At 55.5% G+C, this 21,395-nt stretch overlaps 1 protein-coding gene across 5 annotated transcripts in view; it reads right to left on the bottom strand.

Annotated features, from left to right (window-relative positions):
• Window positions 1–3,385: 3,385 nt before the first annotated feature.
• The window catches only part of Wnt7b (Wnt family member 7B), a 45,445-nt gene continuing 27,435 nt past the window's right edge, over window positions 3,386–21,395 (bottom strand). For all 5 annotated transcript variants that reach the window (XM_021630891.2, XM_060388888.1, XM_060388891.1 and 2 more), the window contains 2 exons: window positions 11,738–12,009; window positions 3,386–5,866 (listed from right to left, as the gene is read on the bottom strand). In XM_021630891.2, coding sequence (XP_021486566.1) covers window positions 5,387–5,866; window positions 11,738–12,009 — 752 coding nt within the window. In that variant the 3' untranslated portion in view covers window positions 3,386–5,386. The remainder of the gene's footprint in view (window positions 5,867–11,737; window positions 12,010–21,395) is intronic.

Raw genomic sequence — 21,395 nt, 5'->3', positions numbered from 1 at the left:
GGAAGATGGGGGATGAGCCTCAGACAACTCATGCCAGGGGCTTGCAGAGGTTCAGCTGTGGCTCTTTACAGGGCGCAGCACACACATGAAAAAAAGATCGGGGTTCTTAGGTCACCCTCTGCCTCAGGTGAACAGGCTGCTCACCCAGAAGGGACCAGCTGTCTAGAAAGGACATGTCTCTGGCCCCTGGAGATGAGCCAGCCCTGCCCTGCTGCTAAACCTCTGCCTGTAGGTGGAGTGAGAGAACTCTCAATCCCCTACCTGCAGCCTTCTTGAAAGGCCACGTGGGGCTCCAGTGGGGCTCACAACAAAAGAGGACACTGGACAGCCTACCCAACATGGGCTCCTGTGTCCCCGAGGTGGGCAGAGCAGTCTCCAGCTTGGTCCCTTTCCAGTGTCTTCTTCAGACACCGCCTCCAGGTTCCTTTTCTTGGTCATGGCTGTGGCATCAAGCCTATGGTTCTCTGGGAACCCAGACTGGAGTTCTGTCCTGAAATACACAGTTCACTGGACCTCAGTCATGGGGTCCTTCACGTTCAAGGATCTGATGAACAGATGGGTCCATTTCCTGTTGTAAACTAAGGAGGACAGAGGTGTGGGTTTCAAAGGTCCCCGCTGGCATCACCTGGAGGCCTGGTTCTATGGTAGAGACCTAAAGCAAGCTCTGCCACTCTGCTCAGGCACCCCCCTGATTTCCTTTTAGGACAGTCAGAGATATTTCCACTTGAATCTCTCACTCCCTTACCCTCTGCCTCCTTGCTACTCCAGGCCCTAGACCACAACCCCACCCACCCACTCATCCAGAATGCCCCCTTCATTAGTCCACAGCTACCCCCTCTTTATCTCTCTCCAGTTCACTGAGAGGTCTAACCCAGATCTTTCCTGCTGCTTCTTAACCTGGTCTTTCTTGCTCTGTTCTTTTTGCTTGTTTTTGATTGGTTGGTTTGTTGGGTTGGTTTGGTTTTTCTGAGACAAGGTTTCTTATGTAGCCTTGGCTGTCCTAGACTCGCCTTGTAGACCAGGCTGCTTCGAACTGAGAGATCTGCCTGCCTCTGCCTCCCTGGGATTACAGGTGCGTGCCACCAAGCCCAGCTGTCTTGCTTTGTTCTTAGAGATGACATTATTGGTATTTCTCCTCTGAGACCTGCCTCAGCCGTTCTCTTCCCATTGTGTAGTCTTAGAGAAAATCCTCGACCTTGCATGTCCCCAGGTGGGAGAACAGCAGTTAGGAGAGAAAGAAGACCCCAGAAGACATGGGTCTAAATCCTGAGATATTTCCCCATAATTCCTGGGTCTTGGTTAAGCCATTTGTGAATGAGAATTTGTACGGGAAGAGATGTTGTGAAGGTCATGGGTAGCAGCAGGCTACCTAAGACAGGCCTAGCCTGGGGAGGGGGGTGTGCTTCCTCTTCCACGGACTGCTTGGCTAAGGAGGAATCAGCTTGTGTGGGGCTTGGTACCCCCTTACCCACCCATGGGACAAGAGTGAAGACAAGGAACTGAGTTTGCTCAGGTGACCTGGAAGGTAGATACGAGTGTGAGATGGGAGAAAGTAGGAGAAAGAATGTCCTGATGGAGCACAGTGGAGGAGTGGCAGCCCTGAGCTGGCATGGCCACCATGCACATGGCCAGGGTGTCCTCAGGCGGAGGAAGTGGGAGCTGGGGCGGGGGGTGGGGTTGGTACTGTGGAACATTTGTCTTCTGATACCTGAATAGGGAAGATCTGTTAGGTTCCTTCTCCTCCCTGTAGGCTGCCTCCAGTAGCTGTGAGGACCACGTTCTGGGCTCCCTCCTACTCTAGGTGCACCTGGAGTGGGCACCACCTGGATAAAGTGGGTAATGGGACACACGGTTGGAGCCCTAGGTTAGAGCTCACCCTAGCCAGGGCAGGACTGCAGATGTGAAGAAGCAGAGGTAATGGGGGGGTAGGGTGGGCAGTGGGCTGACTTTTCCTACAAACTCTAGTCTCCCAGTGACAGTGTCCCCAAATCCCTTCTGGGATCCACGTGATTCCTGTTGCCCGAGAGCCTCCATGTTCTTGGGCAAGGCAGGCTATTCTAGGGTAGCGTTAGGCATGCTGAGAAGAAAGGCCACTGGGGTAGGCAGTTCCCAGCAAGGTACAGAATTGGCTAGCACTAAGGGAAGGGGGTGTCACTTGAAGGATAACAAAATGCCACCGGGGGACACCTGGGCTGGCCCAGGTGAATGCTCTCACAGTGTCTTAAGGTAGGGCCTGGGGCCAGGCCAGGCAATGCGGACTCCACGCCTCAGGCAGGGCCCCCAAGGATGCGTGCCCTGGCCCTGGGAGGCCAGGTTGGGATTGAATCACAGCCAAGAAATAAGTACAGTCTGGGCACTGGGGCCAGGGCATTCTCAGGGCTCCTTCCTCATTCCTGGCCCTGTGGGAGTAGCCGGACCCTGAGCTCTACTGCAGCCGCCACTGAGGATTTGGTGACTGTCTCATGGGGACCCAGGGCCTCCTGCCAGCCTGCCCAGCCCTGGCCTGGGCCCCAGGCATGCTTCAACCTAGAGCTCTTCAAGGCCCAGCCTTGGACTACCTCTTGCTCTTGGATGGGGAGACTGAGGCCATGCCTCAGGGAGGATCGTCTCAAGGCTTTCCATGCATCAGGAAGGAACAAGGGTCTTTCCTGTCCCTAGAGGGGTGCACTCCCCCCCCTTCTTTGTAAAGCACAGCTGGAGGGCCCTCCAGGAGACTAGGAACTAAGGCATGTTCTGTGAGTGCCTAGCAGATAGCTAGAGCAGAGGGCTAGCTGTTGGATCAGCAGTTCAGCCCAATGCCAGGCTTCCCCGGGACAGAGGGCAGTGGCCAAACCGGCCCCGCCACATGCCTTCTGACCCTGGGTAGAAATGCCATTCACTGTAGGCAGTGCGTGGTCACCACAGGCAGTGTGGCCAGGCAAGCTGTTGAGGTTGCGAACCCCTCGGGACTCCGGGCTCAGACCCTGTGAGAACAGCCACAAACAGCCCCAAATCATCAGGCCTAGGAATCTGAATTTAGAGGGAAACGGAGTCAGAGATGGGGCCTTCTCTCTGGCCTCCAGCTGAAGGCATATTGAACCCAGACCTGTGGTTAGTTCCTGGGCACCAGACTATTAGGCCTTGTGTCCCTGCAGCCTAAACCCCGTATTATCCAGAGAAGCTTCCAGGGACTCTAGCCAGCTGCTAGAGGCAGGCAAGCCTGATGATCCCGGCAGAGCCTGGCCAAGGGCCTCAAGGATGGAATGGAAGGAAGCAGACCCCTCAGCCAGCAGAGGAGCCGAAGGAAGCAAGAAGGACGAAAGAGCTCAGCCTCAGTGGGCAGCGTGTGCCCCCGCCCTCAAGGCAAGAACTACAAGGGCGTCCCATGGAGACTCCACACACAGTCTCTTTTCTGATTCCAGCTTTTATTGGGGCCAAGTGCTCGTCTCCGGAGGAGGCAGAACACAGCCCATCAGAAGTAGGGCACTTCAAGGACATGTGGTGCCCGGCCACCTCCACCCCAGCACACAGCATTGGGACAGCCAGTGCCCTGCCTGGGTCCACTAACCACCTCTCTTCCCCCAAGGCAAGGTCTGCCGCTGACCGAGTGCAGGTGCAGGTGCCCGGCAGCCCAGGGACAGTGCGAATTGCCTCGGTGGCATCAAGGGCCCCCGAGGGTCTGTTTCAAGCAGAAGGAGGAGCCTGGCTTGGGGGAGAGCAAATGAAGCCATCCCCCATCCCCTCCGGTACCCAGTGTAGGTCACAATAACTTAAGAGACACGACAGACGGGGACACTATATAACAATATAAGTTAACCAGGCTCCTTACAGGGGACACTGGGCTATGGGCTTGGGCATCCCAGGACTTGGGGGTGAGGAGATGGGGCCAGAACTGGGGTGGGACATCTCCAGTGGTCCAGAGGCTTGTAACATCCTGACATGATAGGGACACACAGCTGAGTGCAAGGCAAGGGTAAACAGGGGTCACTTTTCCCAGGTCAATGTCCAGGCCACCTGGCTTGGTGGCCACCAAACCCCGCATTCCTGTGGACTTCTGCTATGAAACGCTTTAGTGTGGGGAAGGCTGTGGGCGGTAGTGTTACCAACCCGGGCAGTTCCTTACCCCTGTCGTGTATTGTGGAGGAGAGGGTGGGATATACCCGGGCCTGAGTTCTTTGTCCCCGTCTGGAAGGTCCTGAGGAAACAGGACAGCAAGCCTCCCACAGACCCCTGCTTGAGGGTCCCATGTCCTCGGGATATGAGGATCCTCAAGCAGGTGTCCGTGGACAGTAGCCAGGCAGCCTGGCAGATACAGCCTTAAATTCTGGATGCCAATTCTCTGGCATCAGGGTCAGGGTAGAAGGACAAACCCCAAGGCACTGAGAAGGGGATAAAGCCTCCCCACCACCCTGCCTACTTCCGGAGTTTGGGCTGCTTCGGGCTGTGGCGGTATAGTTCACAGAGCCTGGGCCTTCCAGCAAATCTTCAGATTGCCCTGTGTCCATCTGTCACATGGGGCAACCGTCCCTGACCTCTCCTGAACCTTTGGGGGCAGTCCTGGGGGTCAGGTTGGTTCCAGAGAAGAAGGGGATTTGTAAACTGGAGGTGGAGGCTGGCGGAGGGCTGGGAGGGGGTGAAGGACCAGGAGGGAAAGAGGCATGCCTGGACCCTAACACAAGCCACAACTGATCTGTGCGACAGTTTCCACGTGGAATGGAAGATGGGCTGTCCTCTGAGGCCATCTCAGGCCTTGTGGGTCTACCCAGTCCCTCCCAGGGTGCTACTGAGGAGTCACCCCACCAGCCAGCCTCCGTGACAACTCGGACTTCCCTGGGTCCTGCAAGGAGCAGAGGACCCTCGAGGGAGGGGCCAGGAGAAGTGAGGAAAAGGAGATAGAGGCGGGGCAACCTGGAATAGGGTTAGGTCTGGCTACCCGGTCGTTAGTACTGAGTCCTCATCTGATGCTAAAAAAAAAAAAAAAAAAAAAGAACATAAATAATTTTGTCAACATCCGTCCACACTGCCAGGGGCTGGCAGGACAGAGCCCAGGAAACAGTTTTGAGTGTGACTGGTGGGTGTGACCTTTCTGTGTCCAGCCACCAGACAGGGAGGTGACCCTCAGAGTCTCACGGTCGCTTTGAGGTTCACGTTCCCGAAGAGAAGTAGAGGAATTCGTCTCCATTGGGTACCAGACCATTGCGTTGGCCTTGGATGCTGGGCGAGTCAGGGCACAGCTGTGCCGCTGGCGGGGACAGAGCCGGCAGGAAGGAGCCTGGAGTATCTGAGCTCCCCACCCCCACCTCCATCCCCCTGTGCCCGCAGCTGGCAGCTCCGGAAGCAAAGAAGGATGTGCAAAACGGCAAGGGCCGCAGGGCAGGCAGGTGCCGTGTGCGCCTGCGCCGTTGCCTCACTTGCAGGTGAAGACCTCGGTGCGCTCGCTGCACGTGTTGCACTTGACGAAGCAACACCAGTGGAATTTGCAGTTGCACTGCCACACCTTGGTGTACTGGTGCGTGTTGTAGCCCCGGCCGCAGCACATGGTGTCACAGCCGTCAGCACCGGGAGAGGTGCGGTTGCACAGGCGGCCCTGTGTGCCCACGCTGCCCGTGGCCGCGTCCTCTTCGCAGTAGTTGGGCGACTTCTCGATGTACACCAGGTCCGTCTCCATGGGCTTCTGGTAGCTGCGCAGCTGCTTGATGCGCAGGAAGGTGGGCTGGCGCAGGCGGCTGGCACGCACCACCTCCACCTGCACGGCCGCGTTGTACTTCTCTTTGAGCAGGTGGCCCACCTCACGGAATTTGGGCAGCGTGGTCCAGCAGGTTTTGGTGGTGCAGGAGCCCGACACACCGTGGCACTTACATTCCAGCTTCATGCGGTCCTCCAGAACCTGCAGGAAACAGAGTGGGGGCTCAGCAGGGAATGGAAGGGGCTGGGTGCCACCCGGAGTTCTCCTGTCTGTGCCCGTTGGTGTAAACTGTTGGGAATGGATCCCCATGGCTCTCCATAGAGTGTGGAGTATCTGATTAGACTTGGTTAAATCCACCCCTGATGAAGCAATGGGAGCCGGGTACCCGGCAGGGACGCTGTGCTGGGAAAGGCTCGGCACCAGCGGGTGACTGATAAACATGGGCCCTCCATGTCTCCATCTCCCTGAGACCGCCCTCATGCCTGGTGCAGGGCCTGGCATGCAGTCAGAGCTTAACAGCCAGCTGCTTAATGACAGCCTGGCGTGCCAGGGATGGAGGGAACCGGGAGGGTGAGGGCACGGGTCAGCGAGGCCCAGTCGTGCCATCCTCTGGGAAGCCGACAGCCAGGCCTAGCCGGTTGTTGTTCTTTCTCCCAGCTGCATGAGGGCCCGGGATGGGTGCATTTTCCTTGTGTGTTTCCGTGTGTTTTCCTTGGGCCTCCCTCTCGCCTGGAAAGGCCAGTTCCCAGAGGCAGCCCTGACCCCAGGTACTCATTTACCAAGATCGAAAGAGCCCTGCCAGTTGGCCTCATGAAAGATGGGGAGTCACTGTTAGCTGCCGCCCTGTGACTGCCGAGGGCCCATTTGTCAGCTGTCCCTGCTTCACTGGCCTCACCTCCACAGCCTGGGACTTCCGGCATTTGGCCCCTAGCTCCACCCTCAGGCTGCAACCCACTGTCAAGAGCACCTGTTGTCAGCCCCCAGGTTGTCTGCTCTAGACAAGAAGCCTCCACAAGTGAATGAATGAATGAAAAAAAATGAATGAATGAATGAAAACAAGAGTGAAAGGAAGAACCCCAGAGAGACTGCTTCTGCCTCAGAACCTTCCCTGAACCTCACAGAGAACCTATGGAACACATGTTCCAGTGAAAGAAACAGGAGGGGCCGGATGGTGGTGGAATCCATCTTTAAGCCCAGCACTCGGGAGACAGAGGCAAGCGATCTCTGAGTTCAAAGTCAGTCTGGTCTACAAAGCAAGTTCCAGGACAGCCAAGGTAAACAAACAAACAAAGAACAAACAGGAAAGAAGGAAGGAAGGAAGGAAGGAAGGAAGGAAGGAAGGAAGGAAGGAAAGAAGAAACAGATGCTGTGACGACTTTCAGGGCCTGAGGGAGCTCACAACTGTTCAGGGGTGTTGGTACCTGTGGGGGCTTCCTGGAGAAGGTGATGTTGCTAATGGGTATTGATGGTAAGGTAGGAGCTCATTAGATAGACAGAGAAGCATCCCAAGAGGGCCTACCAAAAGATATAACAGTACCATTAGCCATTCAGGGGAAGATGGGGCTGTGTGCACCCCACTGCTGGGGGGACCCTGGGCGGTATCCCCATTATTGTCTTCTACTATGTGAGTGACAGCCTGTGGCAGGAACTAGAGAAGCTGGGCAGGAGAAAGCAGGAGGCTGAGGTAGGACTGGCCCAGGTTTCTTGTGGAGGGAAGGGGGAATAGTGGGTGGACCAGAAAGGCCTGAGAGTCGGGCCAGAGTGGTCTCAGGCATGCTTGGGGCCTGTTCCCTGCATCTCCCTTCCCTCATCCATTCTGGTGACTCTCCTGCCCCTGGCTCAGCTTTGTTTGGTTATGTCCTCTTCTACTAGTCTTCTTTGAGCTTGTTAAGTCCCTTGCTCTGGCCACCCGCTTAGCAGCTAGCTAGACTGGCCTTTCTGGACCCCAGGCAGGAGCAGCCTGTCACTTAGGGTCTGGATGACATGACAACTCTCCTCCAATGGCTGAGATCAGTGGGGTCCAGGTTGGGGCCATGCAGTTCAGTAGTCAGTTACCAGTGTCACTGTGGCCTGCTGGACACCCCTCGCCCAGGCTGTAGCTCCTGAGCCTCATCAGGGATCTGTAGCCTGCTGCTCTCTCCTACCCCAGCCTGCCTGAGGAAATCAGATCCTGTGTAGCTCTGCTGGTGACAAGGGCAGATGAAGCTGATTGGGCAGGTGTTTGCAGAGTGAGGGGCCGAGTCCTCGCTTGGCTGGGTCCCCTGAGCTGGAGCCTCGCCGGGAAGTGATCACAGGATTCAAGAATGTGCCGTTTCCTTCTCCAGAACCCTCACCATCAGAGCGACAGCAGCTGTGGCGCCAGGGGCAGCCAGGAGCATGGGGGCACTGAGACCAGCCCAGGAGCCCAGGAGACACCTGGAGGTTGCAGAAGGGGCCTCCTGCTTGAGGGGCTGGGCTGAGGCTGAGGGCTCTGCAGGCCTGGTTCCCCCTAACACACATAGGCACATGGTGTCAACTGCACCCAGGGTAAGGTCTGAGAGGGTTTTGGAGCAGCGCTCTCTTTGGCCAGGCCAGGGTAATCATCAGGCTGGGGACCAGAGCCTTTCAGGAGAAGATTGGACAGCCCAAGGGAGTCTGGATCCCTCTATCCCAGCGAGGCAGAAATAAGTGGGGAAGGTGCCTTACTTTCAGCCTCGGAGCAGCTGAGGTCTCGGAGAGAGGCTCAGTGGAGATATAACGCCCTTAGCTTCCTGAGCCTGCAGGTGGCCTGGCCTCCCCGGAGATCTGGAAGCTGCAGGGAACATGGCTTTTGCCCTGTAGCTCTGTCTGATTCGGGTAACCAGGAATGGCTGTGAGTCTTACTGGCCTCAGGGCAGCAGCCACACTCTGAGCTCGGCAAGGGTTTCCCTCCAGATCCATACAACCAGAATAATAAGACCACACAGCACCACTGTCAGAAATCCTTGGTGGGGACACGGCCTGTGGCCGGCTGATAGGGTGCCCTTCCCCCAGATCCCAGCGACAGCTTCTAGCCTGGCGGGTATCAATGGGAGGATCTGAGCCCAGTACCTCACAGCACCTCACAGAACAGCCCTGGTCATCACCATGTCTGGATGGAGGAAAGAAACCACAGATTCCACCCTCTCAGGTATCCATTCCATCTTCCTACTGCCCTTGCTCCACGCTACGATGGGACCGCCAAAGGACGAAATTGTTGACCAGGCTCCTTCATGTCTGAGTATTCTTTGGGATAGTTCTCTTTCTGCCCAGTCACCGGCACAGCCCATGGAGTATAATGGGGAAGTGAAGCGGGGCTGGGTGGGTAGCCATGGTAATCTAGACTCCAAGCTCAGCCCATCTCACCCCAGCCCACCCAGGATGCCTGTCTGAGTTCATTCGGCCTGAGAACGGGGAGGGAGATGGCTGGAGGCTGCCACCTATGACTTCCATCACAGGAAAGTGCAGACGTGACCTCCCGGGACAAGATGAAGGCAAAATGGAACTGTGTCCGTCTGGAATAGGGTGGTCCCCAAGATACTGAGAAAGAAGAAACAACAGCCTGGCAGAGGCCACACAGTCAGCAGCAGGGGCTGGAACAAGGCAGACACGGACAACAAATGCTGGGGTCTCCAGAATCTGGTCAAAGCAAGTAAAACCCCTGCCCCACACTCTAAATACCTCCCAGAGTCTTTGGAGAGGGCCCAGCCCCACCACACCTTAAGCCAGGCTTCAGTGCTAGGACTGTGGGAGGGCATGGCCCTGTCCTGTTTTGCTGTGAGTGTGAGGTGCTCTGGGTCATCTGATTCCCTAGGGTAAGTCTGAACTACCCAGGAGCCATGCGGCAACCTCAGCCTTTCAGCCCACCACCAAAGCTAGCTCTAGTACCGAGCTGCTTGGAAGAAAAGGCCCACGTGCAGCCACCGGCTGGCTTTCAGGGTTCAGGCCAAAGTGTGCTCATGGCTACAGTGCCGGCAGAGGAGGCTGACAAAGTGTCTGTGTCTATTGGGCAGTTGGGGGAGACTTAGGCTCAGCAGAGGGACAGGGTCAACTCCCACACAACTGAGACTGTTTCTTTAGAGGGGGAGGGGAGGCGGGGTCTTACTGGGTAGCCCTGGCTGGCCTGGAACTTACTCTGTACACCAGGCTGGCCTCAAAATCCCAGAGATCTGCCTGCCTCTGCCTATTGAGTGCTGGGATTAAAGGCATACACTGCCATGTCTGGCTCTTTCTCTTTCTGAGACGGGGTTGCGTTACATAGCTCAGGCTACCCTAAAACTCACAGTCCATGTCCACCTCAGTGAACGCGATGCCATGCCTGGGTACAACTGACCCTTTAACAGCCTTTCCCTATGGCTCCTAGCCAGCCTCCACCTATCCTGGTCTCTCATGGTCTGTTCTCTATCTTGGTTCATGGTGCCGCTTTCCTTCAGACCCCTAGTACAGGGTCTGGGCTATCTGTATGCCTTTTTCCCCTTAGCTAACAACTGCCAGGATTCACCCCTCATCCTTCATTTTGGTCCCTAGTCCCATTATCAGCCTCCATCTTCCCATACCCCCAGGAACCATGCCTGCCTTAACCCCTTATACCTCCTTATCAGATCAATCCCAGACCTAAACTGGAGATAACCCTAGCTGGAACCAGATGGCCTTCTGCCTGGAACCTTGTCCCACTGATCAGAGACCAGAACTCAGGCCCGAGGGACCACTTGACCAGCTCTGCAGCAGCTTGCCCTGGGGCTCATGTCCTTATCTGCAAACTGGGGACAGTGAAATCTTCCTTTCTAGAGGAAAAAAAAAAAAATCTGTTTAGAGACAAGCCACTGAAGAGACTCAAGGGGCTCCCGTGAGGGTTCAGCCTTGCCTATCCTCCAATGTGGAGGCCCCCCTCTTCAGCCTCCTTGTCAGGGGAGCTTTAATCCTATGCTATGAATTGGTCTTTGTCTGGAGATGCGGGTCTCTCTAGGAAGCCACTGGAGGCCATAGGACCATTCTTTGCTCCTCTGTTTGCCACCATAATCTAACAGCCCCCTGTGGGAGGCATCCCCCTCCTGTTTTATGCCAGCACCTGCTTCCTTGGGCCTGACCCATCCACCCGCTCCGGCTCCCACTGGCTGGAACTACGGCCATTTCCCCGGATCAGCCTTCTCACCTTTCCCCCGCATATCCTTCACGATCCCACTCCCAGACCACCTCCTCCAGGAAGCTCCTGAGCCTTTCCCTGGGCCCTTTATACCTTTACGTGATCCCAGACCCCCTAGTTAAGTGGGATTCCTCACTATGGCCTGGCAGAGGGGGAAAAAAAAAAGGCGGAGTGTTTGCTAAATCCATGAATGAGACACTTGGTCTGGGCTATAGTCCCTGAGGTGGAAGGATTCATCAATGCTTCTCTGCCTGGAACGGCAGTTCATCCCAGGCCCCAAGAAGCCCCCGGGCCCTGCAGGCATGGGTGCAGCCCCTAGCGCCCAGGAGCCAGGTCCAGCCCATGTTCTGCTCGGCTGGCTGCCCTATCTCGGGCCATCTTGCCGCCGCGGCAGCCGCTCCTGCTAGCATGGTATCTGGGGCCCTCATCTCCCAGTGGTGGCCGGGCTCACCCTGACTTCTTCCCTAGTGTGTCCTGGCCCGGTTTTCCTCCATTACCGCCCTCACGCTATCCCACCCATATGCAAACCTGGCTATTCCACGAGCTGACTGGACCTGCCCATGCGGAGACCATAATCTCCCTTCTTTTTCTCTTCTCAGATGTCTGAGTATTTTTGTTTGTTCGGGTTTGTTTTGCTTTGCTTTGCTTTGCTTTGTTGATTAGCCTCTAGATCCAGAGATGTGGGTTAGTATGGCCTGGGGCCTAGGCCCACCTGCAGGTCTCCAGCCAGGCCCAGCTCAGGCTCAACATAGAAACTGGTCCCACACGTCCAAACCCTAGGTGTCACGCCTGTAGAAAGGACAGGGAAACTGCCTGGGGCTTCAGAGATACAGAGGTGATACTGAGAGGATCCAGTCCAAGTCCTTTGACAGGCAGGTCTCATGCCCCCTATGCCCACCACGCCCACTGTGCCCACCACGCCCTCGTGCTACCTTTCTGCCTGCCTCGTTGTTGTGAAGGTTCATGAGGCGCCTGGCGTTCTTCTTGATCTCTCGAGCGTCCACGAAGCGCCGGGAAAAGTCGATGCCATAGCGCACGTCCGCAGAGCAGCCTCCCCACTTCCAGCCTTCTGCCTGGTTGTAGTAACCCTGCTTCTCACGGTCACAGCCACAGTTGCTCAGGTTGCCCTGGCTGCAGGCAGCGGTGACGGCGTGTGCCACGCCTGCCGCGGTGATGGCGTAGGTGAAGGCCGCCTCACGACTCCCTGTGGAGAGAGTTGGGAGGCATGGGTGCTGAGGCCTCCGGGTTCTGGACCAGGGGGTCACAGGACGGTGTAGTCCACCTGCTGTGTGACCTTAGGCTCAGCGCCTGCCCTGTCTGAGCTAGCAACTCACTAAAGTGAACCCCACCCTGAAGGGATGTAGTGAGGTCATTTGGCTGTCATTTGTGTCTGCAGTGACCCACCAGCACATTCCTCTGCCATATACCGTCTCCCAGGACATTTGTGTTCTGGGCAGAAGGTGGTATTCCGGGCCATGAGGAAGCCCGGAGTCTCTGTACCCTAGTCAGGACCCCACACAGCTCAGAAGCCTACCTCCCTTTCTGCTCATCTTCAGTCCATTTCAGGCCTTGGGCTCCCTGGTTTCCCCTTCCTTCTAACCTCTGGGCAGCAGCCACCCATCACTAGTCACCTCCCAGGTCTTTCCAAATGTAGTCTAGGCAGGGCACCCCTCCACCCCAGAATATTCACTGGCTACCCTCTGCTGCAGAGTCAAGCCTGTGACAAACAGAGCTGCAAAAGGAAGCCACTCCCCACCCTACTCCTGCTGACACCTGCCTAGCTTCCTCAGCCCTTTCCCCATCCTCTGTCAGGGATGATGACTCAAGCCTTCTGGGTGTGGCTCACACCCCTGCAGATTTACTGGTCTTTGGGGTAAGATTCCCTTCCCCTTTCGAGGCTTGGCCCTAAAGCCTCCTCCTCTAGGCAGACTCCTCAGGATGAAGCTCTCACTGCTCCTGTGGGGAAACCTCTCCACCAGGTTAGCCCTACAGGGGGATCCCTGGATCCCTGTAGGTCCAAAGGTTCCTCAAGTGGTGTGGTGAGACCTGTTCTGTTCTCTTTTTATCTTCCATAGCCCCAGGGTGGTCCTTGCAAGCCTTCCATTTTCGACTCTTGGGTCCCTCCCTGTTCATCACCTGTCTGTTTTCTTCAGGACTCCAGCTCATGGCTGTGGGTGGGTGCCCCGCAGGATCATGAAGGCCACACCAGGAACCTAGGGTAAGCTCCAGAGAGGGGTGGCCCCCTCCCATCTCATCTATGAACAACTCATCTTGTGGTCAGATGTGGCTAAGGTGGTAGGAAACACAGGACCTACCCTTAGCAAGGCCCCATGCCAGCACCTGCCTGTCCCAGCCTGTCTTAGGTACCTGGCTGCTGGCCCTGCTCTTGGAGCCTGTGTCTGCTGTGACCCACCACTCAACACAGAAGAATGGTTCAGAGTCAAGCCAGATCCATAAGCCACGCCAAGAACCAACTCTATCCCTGGCCTGAGCCTACCTACCTACCTACCAACAAGCTGAGGTGCACCTGAGGGCATCTTTCCAGGGAGAGATCATTAGAGGACCCTCTACCCTCAAGGTGAGAACAGGATGGAGCCAATTGTCTCAGGCCTACAGTGGCCTCCACCTTGCCCTGCTGCCCTGCTGGGCCATTCCCACCCCCACAGCATCTCTCTTGCCAGGATGCATTCCCAGCATCTATGGGCTCTGGGCTCCATTTATGACAGGCCATAGGAGAGAAGGGAAACAGTCCCTAAACCCAGTGGAGTCTTCCCAGAGTGTGCAACCAGCGTTGCTCTAAGGACCCAGGGCTGCCCTGTCCCTGCACTGGTAGAAGCTGGCCAGGAGCCCTACCCAGAGCAGAGACTAGGTAGGTGCAGGAATCTATCCCTGGGTCTAAATTAGGTCATCAAGACCCTAGGGAAGATGGCAGGCTCTCTTTCCCCTCTGCTCAGGCCTGGCAAAGTCAGCTGATCAGCTGTTGAGGGGGTGATGGACATGGCCATTCCAGGGAGGAGTTCTGTAAGTTCTGTGTGGGGCATGGGACTCCGGACCCCAAAGGACACCCTAACCTGTTCCTGTGGGGTGGAATTAGGAAGGCTCCCTGGAGGACGGGAAACCTTGAATGAAGGAAGTCTAGTGGAGGCCTAGGCCGACTCCTGGTGGGGGTGCCATGGAGGTCGTGGGGTATGCTGGTATTAGTGTAGTGCTGTGAGTATGAAATATGTGTGGGGCTGTGAGGTACGGCGTTGTAGGGGTGTGCACTCCTCCCTAGGGAGCACTGCGGCTGGCAAGACACACAACAAGCCCACTGTGACCCTACAATGACAGGATTCTGAAACCTTCAAAAGCAGCTCGGCATCCTCATCACAGCCAACACTCACGGGCTTCCACCACGCGCCCAGCTCTTTTCTAACCATACCCTGTTCTTACCTCCAGTGAGAGGCTATAACAGCGGGCATTAGTGACTGAGGTGGAATTTGAACCTGACCATGGGTACAAAGCCCAGAAAAACTTGGAAGGGGCTCGGGGCCCAAACATAAGTCTCTGGGACCTATTTTGCCCCCAGTTGGGCACATACATCGCTTGTGGCTGTGGGAGAGGAGACAAGAACAGAGAGACTCCCAGCACCCTGGGGAGGTGCCTTTGGTTGCAAGGCAGCTAGATAGCCACTGAGCCCAGGATGGGGGCTCCGTGGAGGCCAAGCTGAGTTCCTAGTGGGCACGGGTTGCAAGCACTCAATGCGGGGGTCTAGAAAATTCAAATGATTGTACAATTTTGCGATAGAAGGCAGATAGCTGCGGGTGCCATCCACCACCCACCCCAACCCAAGCCAAGGCAGCCACCAGAGACTGTACATCTTCTCCCAGTCTGACCGGGGAAACCTATCTTGAAGCCCCAGACAAGCAGGCAGGTGCCCTGGCTGGCAGGTGCGTTTCGGGACGACCCAAGGCGTCCCGCATGAGTCCCGCTCTGGGCCTCAGCTCTCACCTGCTTATGCCCACACTTGCTCTGACTCAGTTACTCAGCAGTTACTCATCAGGCTGCCACTCCTGCTAGGGCCGTTTTTATTTGGTTTTAATGAGCCAAGCCCTCCGTCTGTTGCCATAGAGATGGGGGCTGGTGGAGGGAGGCAAGAGGCAATCGGTAGTTTGTGGAGAACAACCCATGTAAGGTCAAACGAGAGGGGTGAGGGTCATGAGCTGAGGGTCCCTGCAACTAGCATGCTACATGCGTTCTCATGTAGGCAGCTACATGCTGGCTCCCTGGGCTTGGTAACTTGCCCCAGGCTATGACATGCCCAGGTGTTGAGTGGGGAGAGGGAGGAGTAACTCTAGGCTTCCCCATCCCTCCTGGAGCTTTGGCTGAGGCTGCCCAAGGCCCTAGCCTGCTTTCTCCAGGAGAGAACAATCGAGAATTGACTCAGAAGAGCCCATCCTTTTTAGATGCAGACAGCCTGAGCTCAAGGACCTGGTCCAATAAACCATTGATAGCTCCAATGGGTTCCAGTGTCCTGCCCTGGTCCCCAGAGTCTCCAAGGCCTATCCTCTCCTACCATGAGCTCCAGCCTAACCATGGCCTAATATGGCCAGGGTGGATGGTGGCTCATCTGCAGATGGGCATAGCTACCCTTAGTGCAGGGGAACTATATGTGAAGAAAGGACCCCCAGCTCCCTGCCTCCTGCCTGGCAGGCAGTGGCAACTCTATCTTTAACGACTCTCAGTGTGCCCATGTCTCAGGCTCTGGATGCAGCTAGGACTCTTCCTGTCCCAACTCCTCGGACATGAGTGAATCCGGACACTTTATTGCATCTTATCTTTCCAACTTTCCCAAGAATAGGCCATTTTAATGGGACACATTTCTCAGACAGGAAACTTGAGCCTCCTGGTTGTAAACTATGTGTTCCGGCAGTGGCTGCCGCCTGGGCTTGGGCTATTCTAGGTGATTTTGATGGCAGGAAGGGGGACAAAGTGAATGTGCACATCATCTCTCAGTGTGTCCTGAGCTGAGAGACTTGGGAGCCCTTTGGGACCTGAGACTTATTCCCACACAGGCCTGTGCCATGAAGCACTGGAGGTCCTGTCTCCCTGGAAAACACCAGAGATGAGTGAGGAGGGCTTACAATGGCCACCCCGTATTCCTGGCTCTCAGGGGTCCCTGGATGGGTTTCTGAGTCTTGGCAGTCCTTGGTGGACCGGGCTGATACAGAGTCCCATGTCTATGGTGTTTGGATGCATCAAAGCAAGCAAAATTGGCCGATGGGCTTTTGTCAAAAAGGGGGGAAGCAGAGAGAGACATGTAGAGAGGCTTGGAGCAGTGAAGGCAGGGGAACGCTGGGCTTGAAGTTGCTCTGGGAGCGAGGATGGGTGGTCAAACCACAACCCCTCTAGAAGCCTGTGTCCTCATTTGCCTTGTGGGAGCAGAGTGCTCCCCAGCCCCTCAGCTGGAGCAAACTCTAGGAGCAGACAGAACCAGCAACACTAGCCCAGGAGTAAGAGGAGGGCTAAAGCTAGCAGAGGAACCACAGGATGGCTAGGCACTCCTCAAGGTTCAGTGAGGCTGGCTGGGAACACCCTCTTCCAAGACTGGTACTTTCAGCCTCGCCCCCGAAGTCTCCTCCATCTTTATCCTAAGTAGGCTGATCTGGGGAGCAGATTCTGAGACCACAGCTGTAGAGCAGAGGCTGGACCGGCCCACAGGAGAACTGCCCAGGGCAGCACTCTCCTTAGGTTATTCAAACTCTTGTTCTTATAGAGCCCATGGGCTCCCCACCCGGCTGGCACAGGCTGGGCTCATAGGACAATGATACAGCCCCTGCCTGCCACATGCCTATGTAGTGGCAGGCTCAGCTGCCTGCTGTCCCCTCACACTGACCCCAAGAGAACCCCAATGGGCCTCCTGTCCAAAGCAGAGGCAGGACAGAGCCCGCTGCCTCAGGGCAGAGTTGGGACTAAGCCTTCCCTAGGCCTATCACTCAAGCTACCTGCCATTTCCTGGCATCGACACAGGCCACACACTACTTTGAGAAGGCTATAAAAGCTCAAGTTGAGCTCACATTGACCCCATGAGCTACACTGTGGAGGCTGGCCTACAAAAGCACCTTGCCTGTCTGTCCGAAGAGGAATTAGGGACCAGGAACTCAGTTCTGGGAAAGGCCTTGAGGACTGCCCAGTGACATACTTTAAGCAAGGAGACCCAGAGAAGGATAGGCTACTGCCCAATACCATACAGCCACTCAGGACATGGCAGAGACATCACTCACAGGCTGGAGTCACTGAGGTCAGAGGTCAGAGGTCTGGAGTCACCCAGGGCCTAGAGATCTCTACAAGTCCAGATCCTAAAATTGGTTACTGAGGTGATGTTGGCCCAGCCAAGGAGCCTTCCTGTATCTCTGTGACCACACATAGACCCTCCCCAGACAGGTTGGCCTAAGCTTCATACCCACATATGTCACACACACACACACACACACACACACACACATACACAGGGGGTCTTGGTGGTATGCACATGCTTAAGCAACCTCGTGTGGTGTGTATGTGTCACATATCCACACACACGGACTTGGGTGTGAATGAGTTTCTGTTTGCACTTAGCACCTGGGAGTGTGGGTGAAGGCGGGAGAGGGAAGTGTGTAGACAAAGACTCTGAAGAGAGAATATGAAATGGCCAGTAAAGATGTGAGAAGATGCTTGGTACCCAGTGTCATTAACAGTTATAAACCACAGTGAAATGCAGCTCATACCCGCCAGGACGGTGGAAATCAAAGACCACAGAACTCACATGCTGGCGAGGACCTGAAGCCTCAGAGCCCTGGGTGCTGCCTCGGGGGAGGTGAGATGGGAAGCCACCATGGAAAAGTCTGACCGGTCCATGGAAATGTAAATGGTTAAGTTACCTGATGCAGCGACTGCACAGCTAGGCATGGGCTAGGAAATGAAGCCACGCCCACACACAAATGTTCATAGCAGCTCAAAGTGAAAACAGCCCACCTACGTGTCAGCGAGGGGTGAAGAAAATGCGGTACACTGAGGCTGGAGAGATGGGTCAGAGAATACTGCTCTTGCAGAGGACCCATGGTAGATGGTACAACTGCCTGTAACTCCAGGACCAGGGAATTGACACCTCTGGCCTCCCCAGGCACCTGCGTTCACATACACACACATACACACTCACAGTTTTTTGAGACAGGATCTCACTATGTAGTCCTGGCTGACATAGAACTCACCCTATAGACCAGGCTGGACTCAAACTCACAAAGATCCAGCTGCCTTTGCCTCCTAAGTGCTGGGATTAAAGGTGTGTTTCATTACACCCAGCTGCACACATTTAAAAAGAAAGAAAGAAAGAAAGAAAGAAAGAAAGAAAGAAAGAAAGAAAGAAAGAAAGAAAGAAAGAAAGAAAGAAAGAAAGAAAATGCAGTATGCCCACCCATACAACAGATTATTACTTAATCTTCAAAAAGAAGTGACGCTAATTTAAAGTCCTGGGCCTTGAAAACATGATGCAAAATGAATGAAGCTAGACACAAAGGCCCTCCCACACTGCAGGCGCCCGTTTACAGGAGTATCTACAGCTAATTGGTCCACAGAGAGGAAGTGGACTGGTATGGCCAGGGGCAGGAAGGTAGGGCATGGTAACTCAAGGCACAGAGTTTCTACTGGGGCTGAGAAAATGTCTCAGATGGTGGGGCTGGCTGCACTGTGGAGACCCCAGACCTGCTCACCACCCATAGAGCTGTATGGCTTCAGCCTGTTAGAGAAGCGCAGCCTTTGATAGTCTGAAGGGTTCCACACACCAGCCCTACTCAGTCCAAGTCCTCAGGAGACTCCATCAGCGACGTCCTCAGCTCTCTGTTGAGACAGGAAGTCGAGAAGTCGCCGGTGACTAGCCGGAGGGCACACAGCAGGTGAGACGCTGGGATGGAGTCTGACTCAGGAACCCTGAGTCTCCCTGCCCTTGAGGCCTAACTGCCAGTCTGGAAAACCTGCATATTCTGCCTCCTGCCTCAGACCAGGGTCCCCATCCACTTAGGCTGGTCCAACATCTCTCCATTATATACTGTGTCACAGCCTATGTGTCCTGTGCCACCAAGCGCAGCTCTGTTCCTGGCCTGACCACCCAGAGCCCTGGGGAGACAGCCAGGCTTCCCCTACCTGGAAAAACTTCCAGGAGGTCAGGCCTACCATGGGACAGCATGGCAGCCAGGGATGCTGACCCAGGGCAAACAGGTTTGGCGGGACTCCTAGCTGCTGAAGCAGAGGGCAGCAGTCTGACTGTGCAGGGGTCAGCTGGAGGGCAGTGGAGGGACTGGGAGAGACAGGCAAGAAACGATGCCGAAGATAAGTCCTGAACGGTAAGGAAGACAGGCAAGCAAAGGCACAGGGAGCTGTGTTTCGGGCAAGTGGACCATCAGTGCTGAAATCCCGGGGAGAAATGAATTGACCACCCAAAGTTTATCCCAAGAAAGCAGTGACGGTTCTCAGGAGCACCCCACTACTGCGCCTGGAAGAGAATCAGGAAGATCTAGGGCTTTCTTCCGAGAAGACGGGACATCCTTGGGGGTGTGGCTCTGATCTAAGCTGAAGGGAACCCTGTGACCAACTGTAGGGGTTTGGAGGCAGCAAGGAGGGGCAGGTGCAAGGGTACCTGTGGGTGAGGCAATGAGATCAGCAGGGAGGTGGGGAGGGGGATGGAAGATTCCAGAAGACCTATGTGGTGTTGGAGCCGCTGGTGGAGGACCTCACCAATGGGGGTTCAACTTTTAGGGGATCAAAGGAAACCTTATCTGTGGGGAGTTAAAGGGTCTGAAGATAGGGAGGGAGGAGGGACAATTGGCACACAAGCTTAGACTAAAGACAGTCCTGCTGTGCCCGCCACCACCACCATCACCAAAGCCAACCCCAGGCAGCATTGGGTTTGTGCTATGTGACCCTGCCTCCGTGTCCCTGGGTACAATGGGTCCCCTTTAAAATTTCCTTCAAAAGGGTTGCTGTCCTCTTCTGAACTTCCTAGAAGGATCCCTAGGCAGGGACACAGAACCGGGGGCCTGGGCAGTGGGGCATGGCTGGCAATCTCACTGTTTACATCCACCAACCCCAGCCTAACCAGCTAGGTCCCTAGTATCCTCATGAGTCTAGAACTGAGCAGGGAGTAGACTGTCTCCCACAGGTTCAATCTATACATTGAGAAATGAAGCCTCACGGAGATAAGGACGTCCCTGGACCTATGGGTAGCTCCTGATGTCCCTGGCCGATAGGTTCAGTGCCTATATCCAGGGGGACCTCCGTCTGGACGGGGCTCCGAGTGGCCACTGGGCACAGAAGTTGGGAAAGGGAAGGCTAGGGAGCCAGAGCAGTGTCCAGTCTGTCTCTTAGGGCTGCCCATGCCCCAGCCTGGCCACTCGGCCCCAGCATGGACTCAGTCACCATGGGCTAGGTGCAAACCTTGACCAATCAGATCTCAGGCCTGCATCCTAGGACACAGAACCTCAGGCTAGGGGCATCTGTGTGCAGCAGGGGGCAGGATGGAGACAGGGAAGTGAAATGGGCCAACACACAGATACCTCTTGACCTTGTGGGGATCTCCAGGCTCTGCCCAGTGCCGGTTAGGCAGGCTGCCTCACACCTGTGCCTACCTCTGCCCCTGGAAAGTGAAGCGGTAACAAACACCCCTTGAAGAGGCTTCTGATAGTAAAGTAATGCCAGGGAGACATCACCTGTGCCAGGGCTTGATTACCATGGAAGAAACAAGGTAGCATGCTGCATGTGCTACAGATACCATGCCTCTCAGAGTGGGGATGACCCCGGGCCTACACAGGTGCTGTGTATCCCATGTGTGAGTGAGGAGTGTGCATATATGTGTGTGTGTACAGTGTCTATATGCAAACAGATATGTATATTTTTAATTTATTTACCTTTATTTTATGTGCATTGGTGCTTTGCCTACATGTATGTCTATGTGTCAGACCTTGGAGTTACAGACATTTGTGAGCTGCCATTGGAGTGCTGGGGTTTGAACGTGGGTCCTCTGGAAGCTCAGTCAGTGCCCTTCACGGCTGAGCCATCTCTCCAGCCCCCAGACATATATTAAGCTCATGTGCGTGCATGCATGTACACACAGGTGTTTAGCTGTGTGTGAGTCTGTGAATGTGTGTTTGTACATGTATACATCTGTGAGCATGTACAGACACATTTGTATAGGCACGTATGGTGTGTGTATGTGTGTGTGTGTTTCCATGTGCCTATCTGCCCTCCTCTATCTCTCTGTGTCCCTCTGTCCCCTCTGGCTCCCACCCCACCCGGCCCCACCCGGCTTGGCTGAGTCAGTGTCTCCACTCTAAGCTCTTCACTGCCGTTGTCATAAACAGAGCACCAGGGAAAGACCTGCCAGGTCCGAACATGCAGGCCCGCCTGCGCCCCAGGCTTTTGTTCCGACCCAGGGTGGCCCGCACATGCTGCTGTGCAGCGCTGTATATAGTGCCCCAACTGAGGGGCACTGGGCCTGGAGAACAGGACCTGGCTATATGACAAGGGAACCTAAGGGTCTGTGTCTCCTTTGGGTCCTGTAGAGATTCTGAGGGAAGGCAG

Source organism: Meriones unguiculatus, chromosome 8 (assembly GCF_030254825.1).
Source record: "Meriones unguiculatus strain TT.TT164.6M chromosome 8, Bangor_MerUng_6.1, whole genome shotgun sequence".
Classification (NCBI taxonomy): Eukaryota; Metazoa; Chordata; class Mammalia; order Rodentia; family Muridae; genus Meriones; species Meriones unguiculatus.
This window is presented reverse-complemented; position numbering and strand designations above follow the sequence as displayed.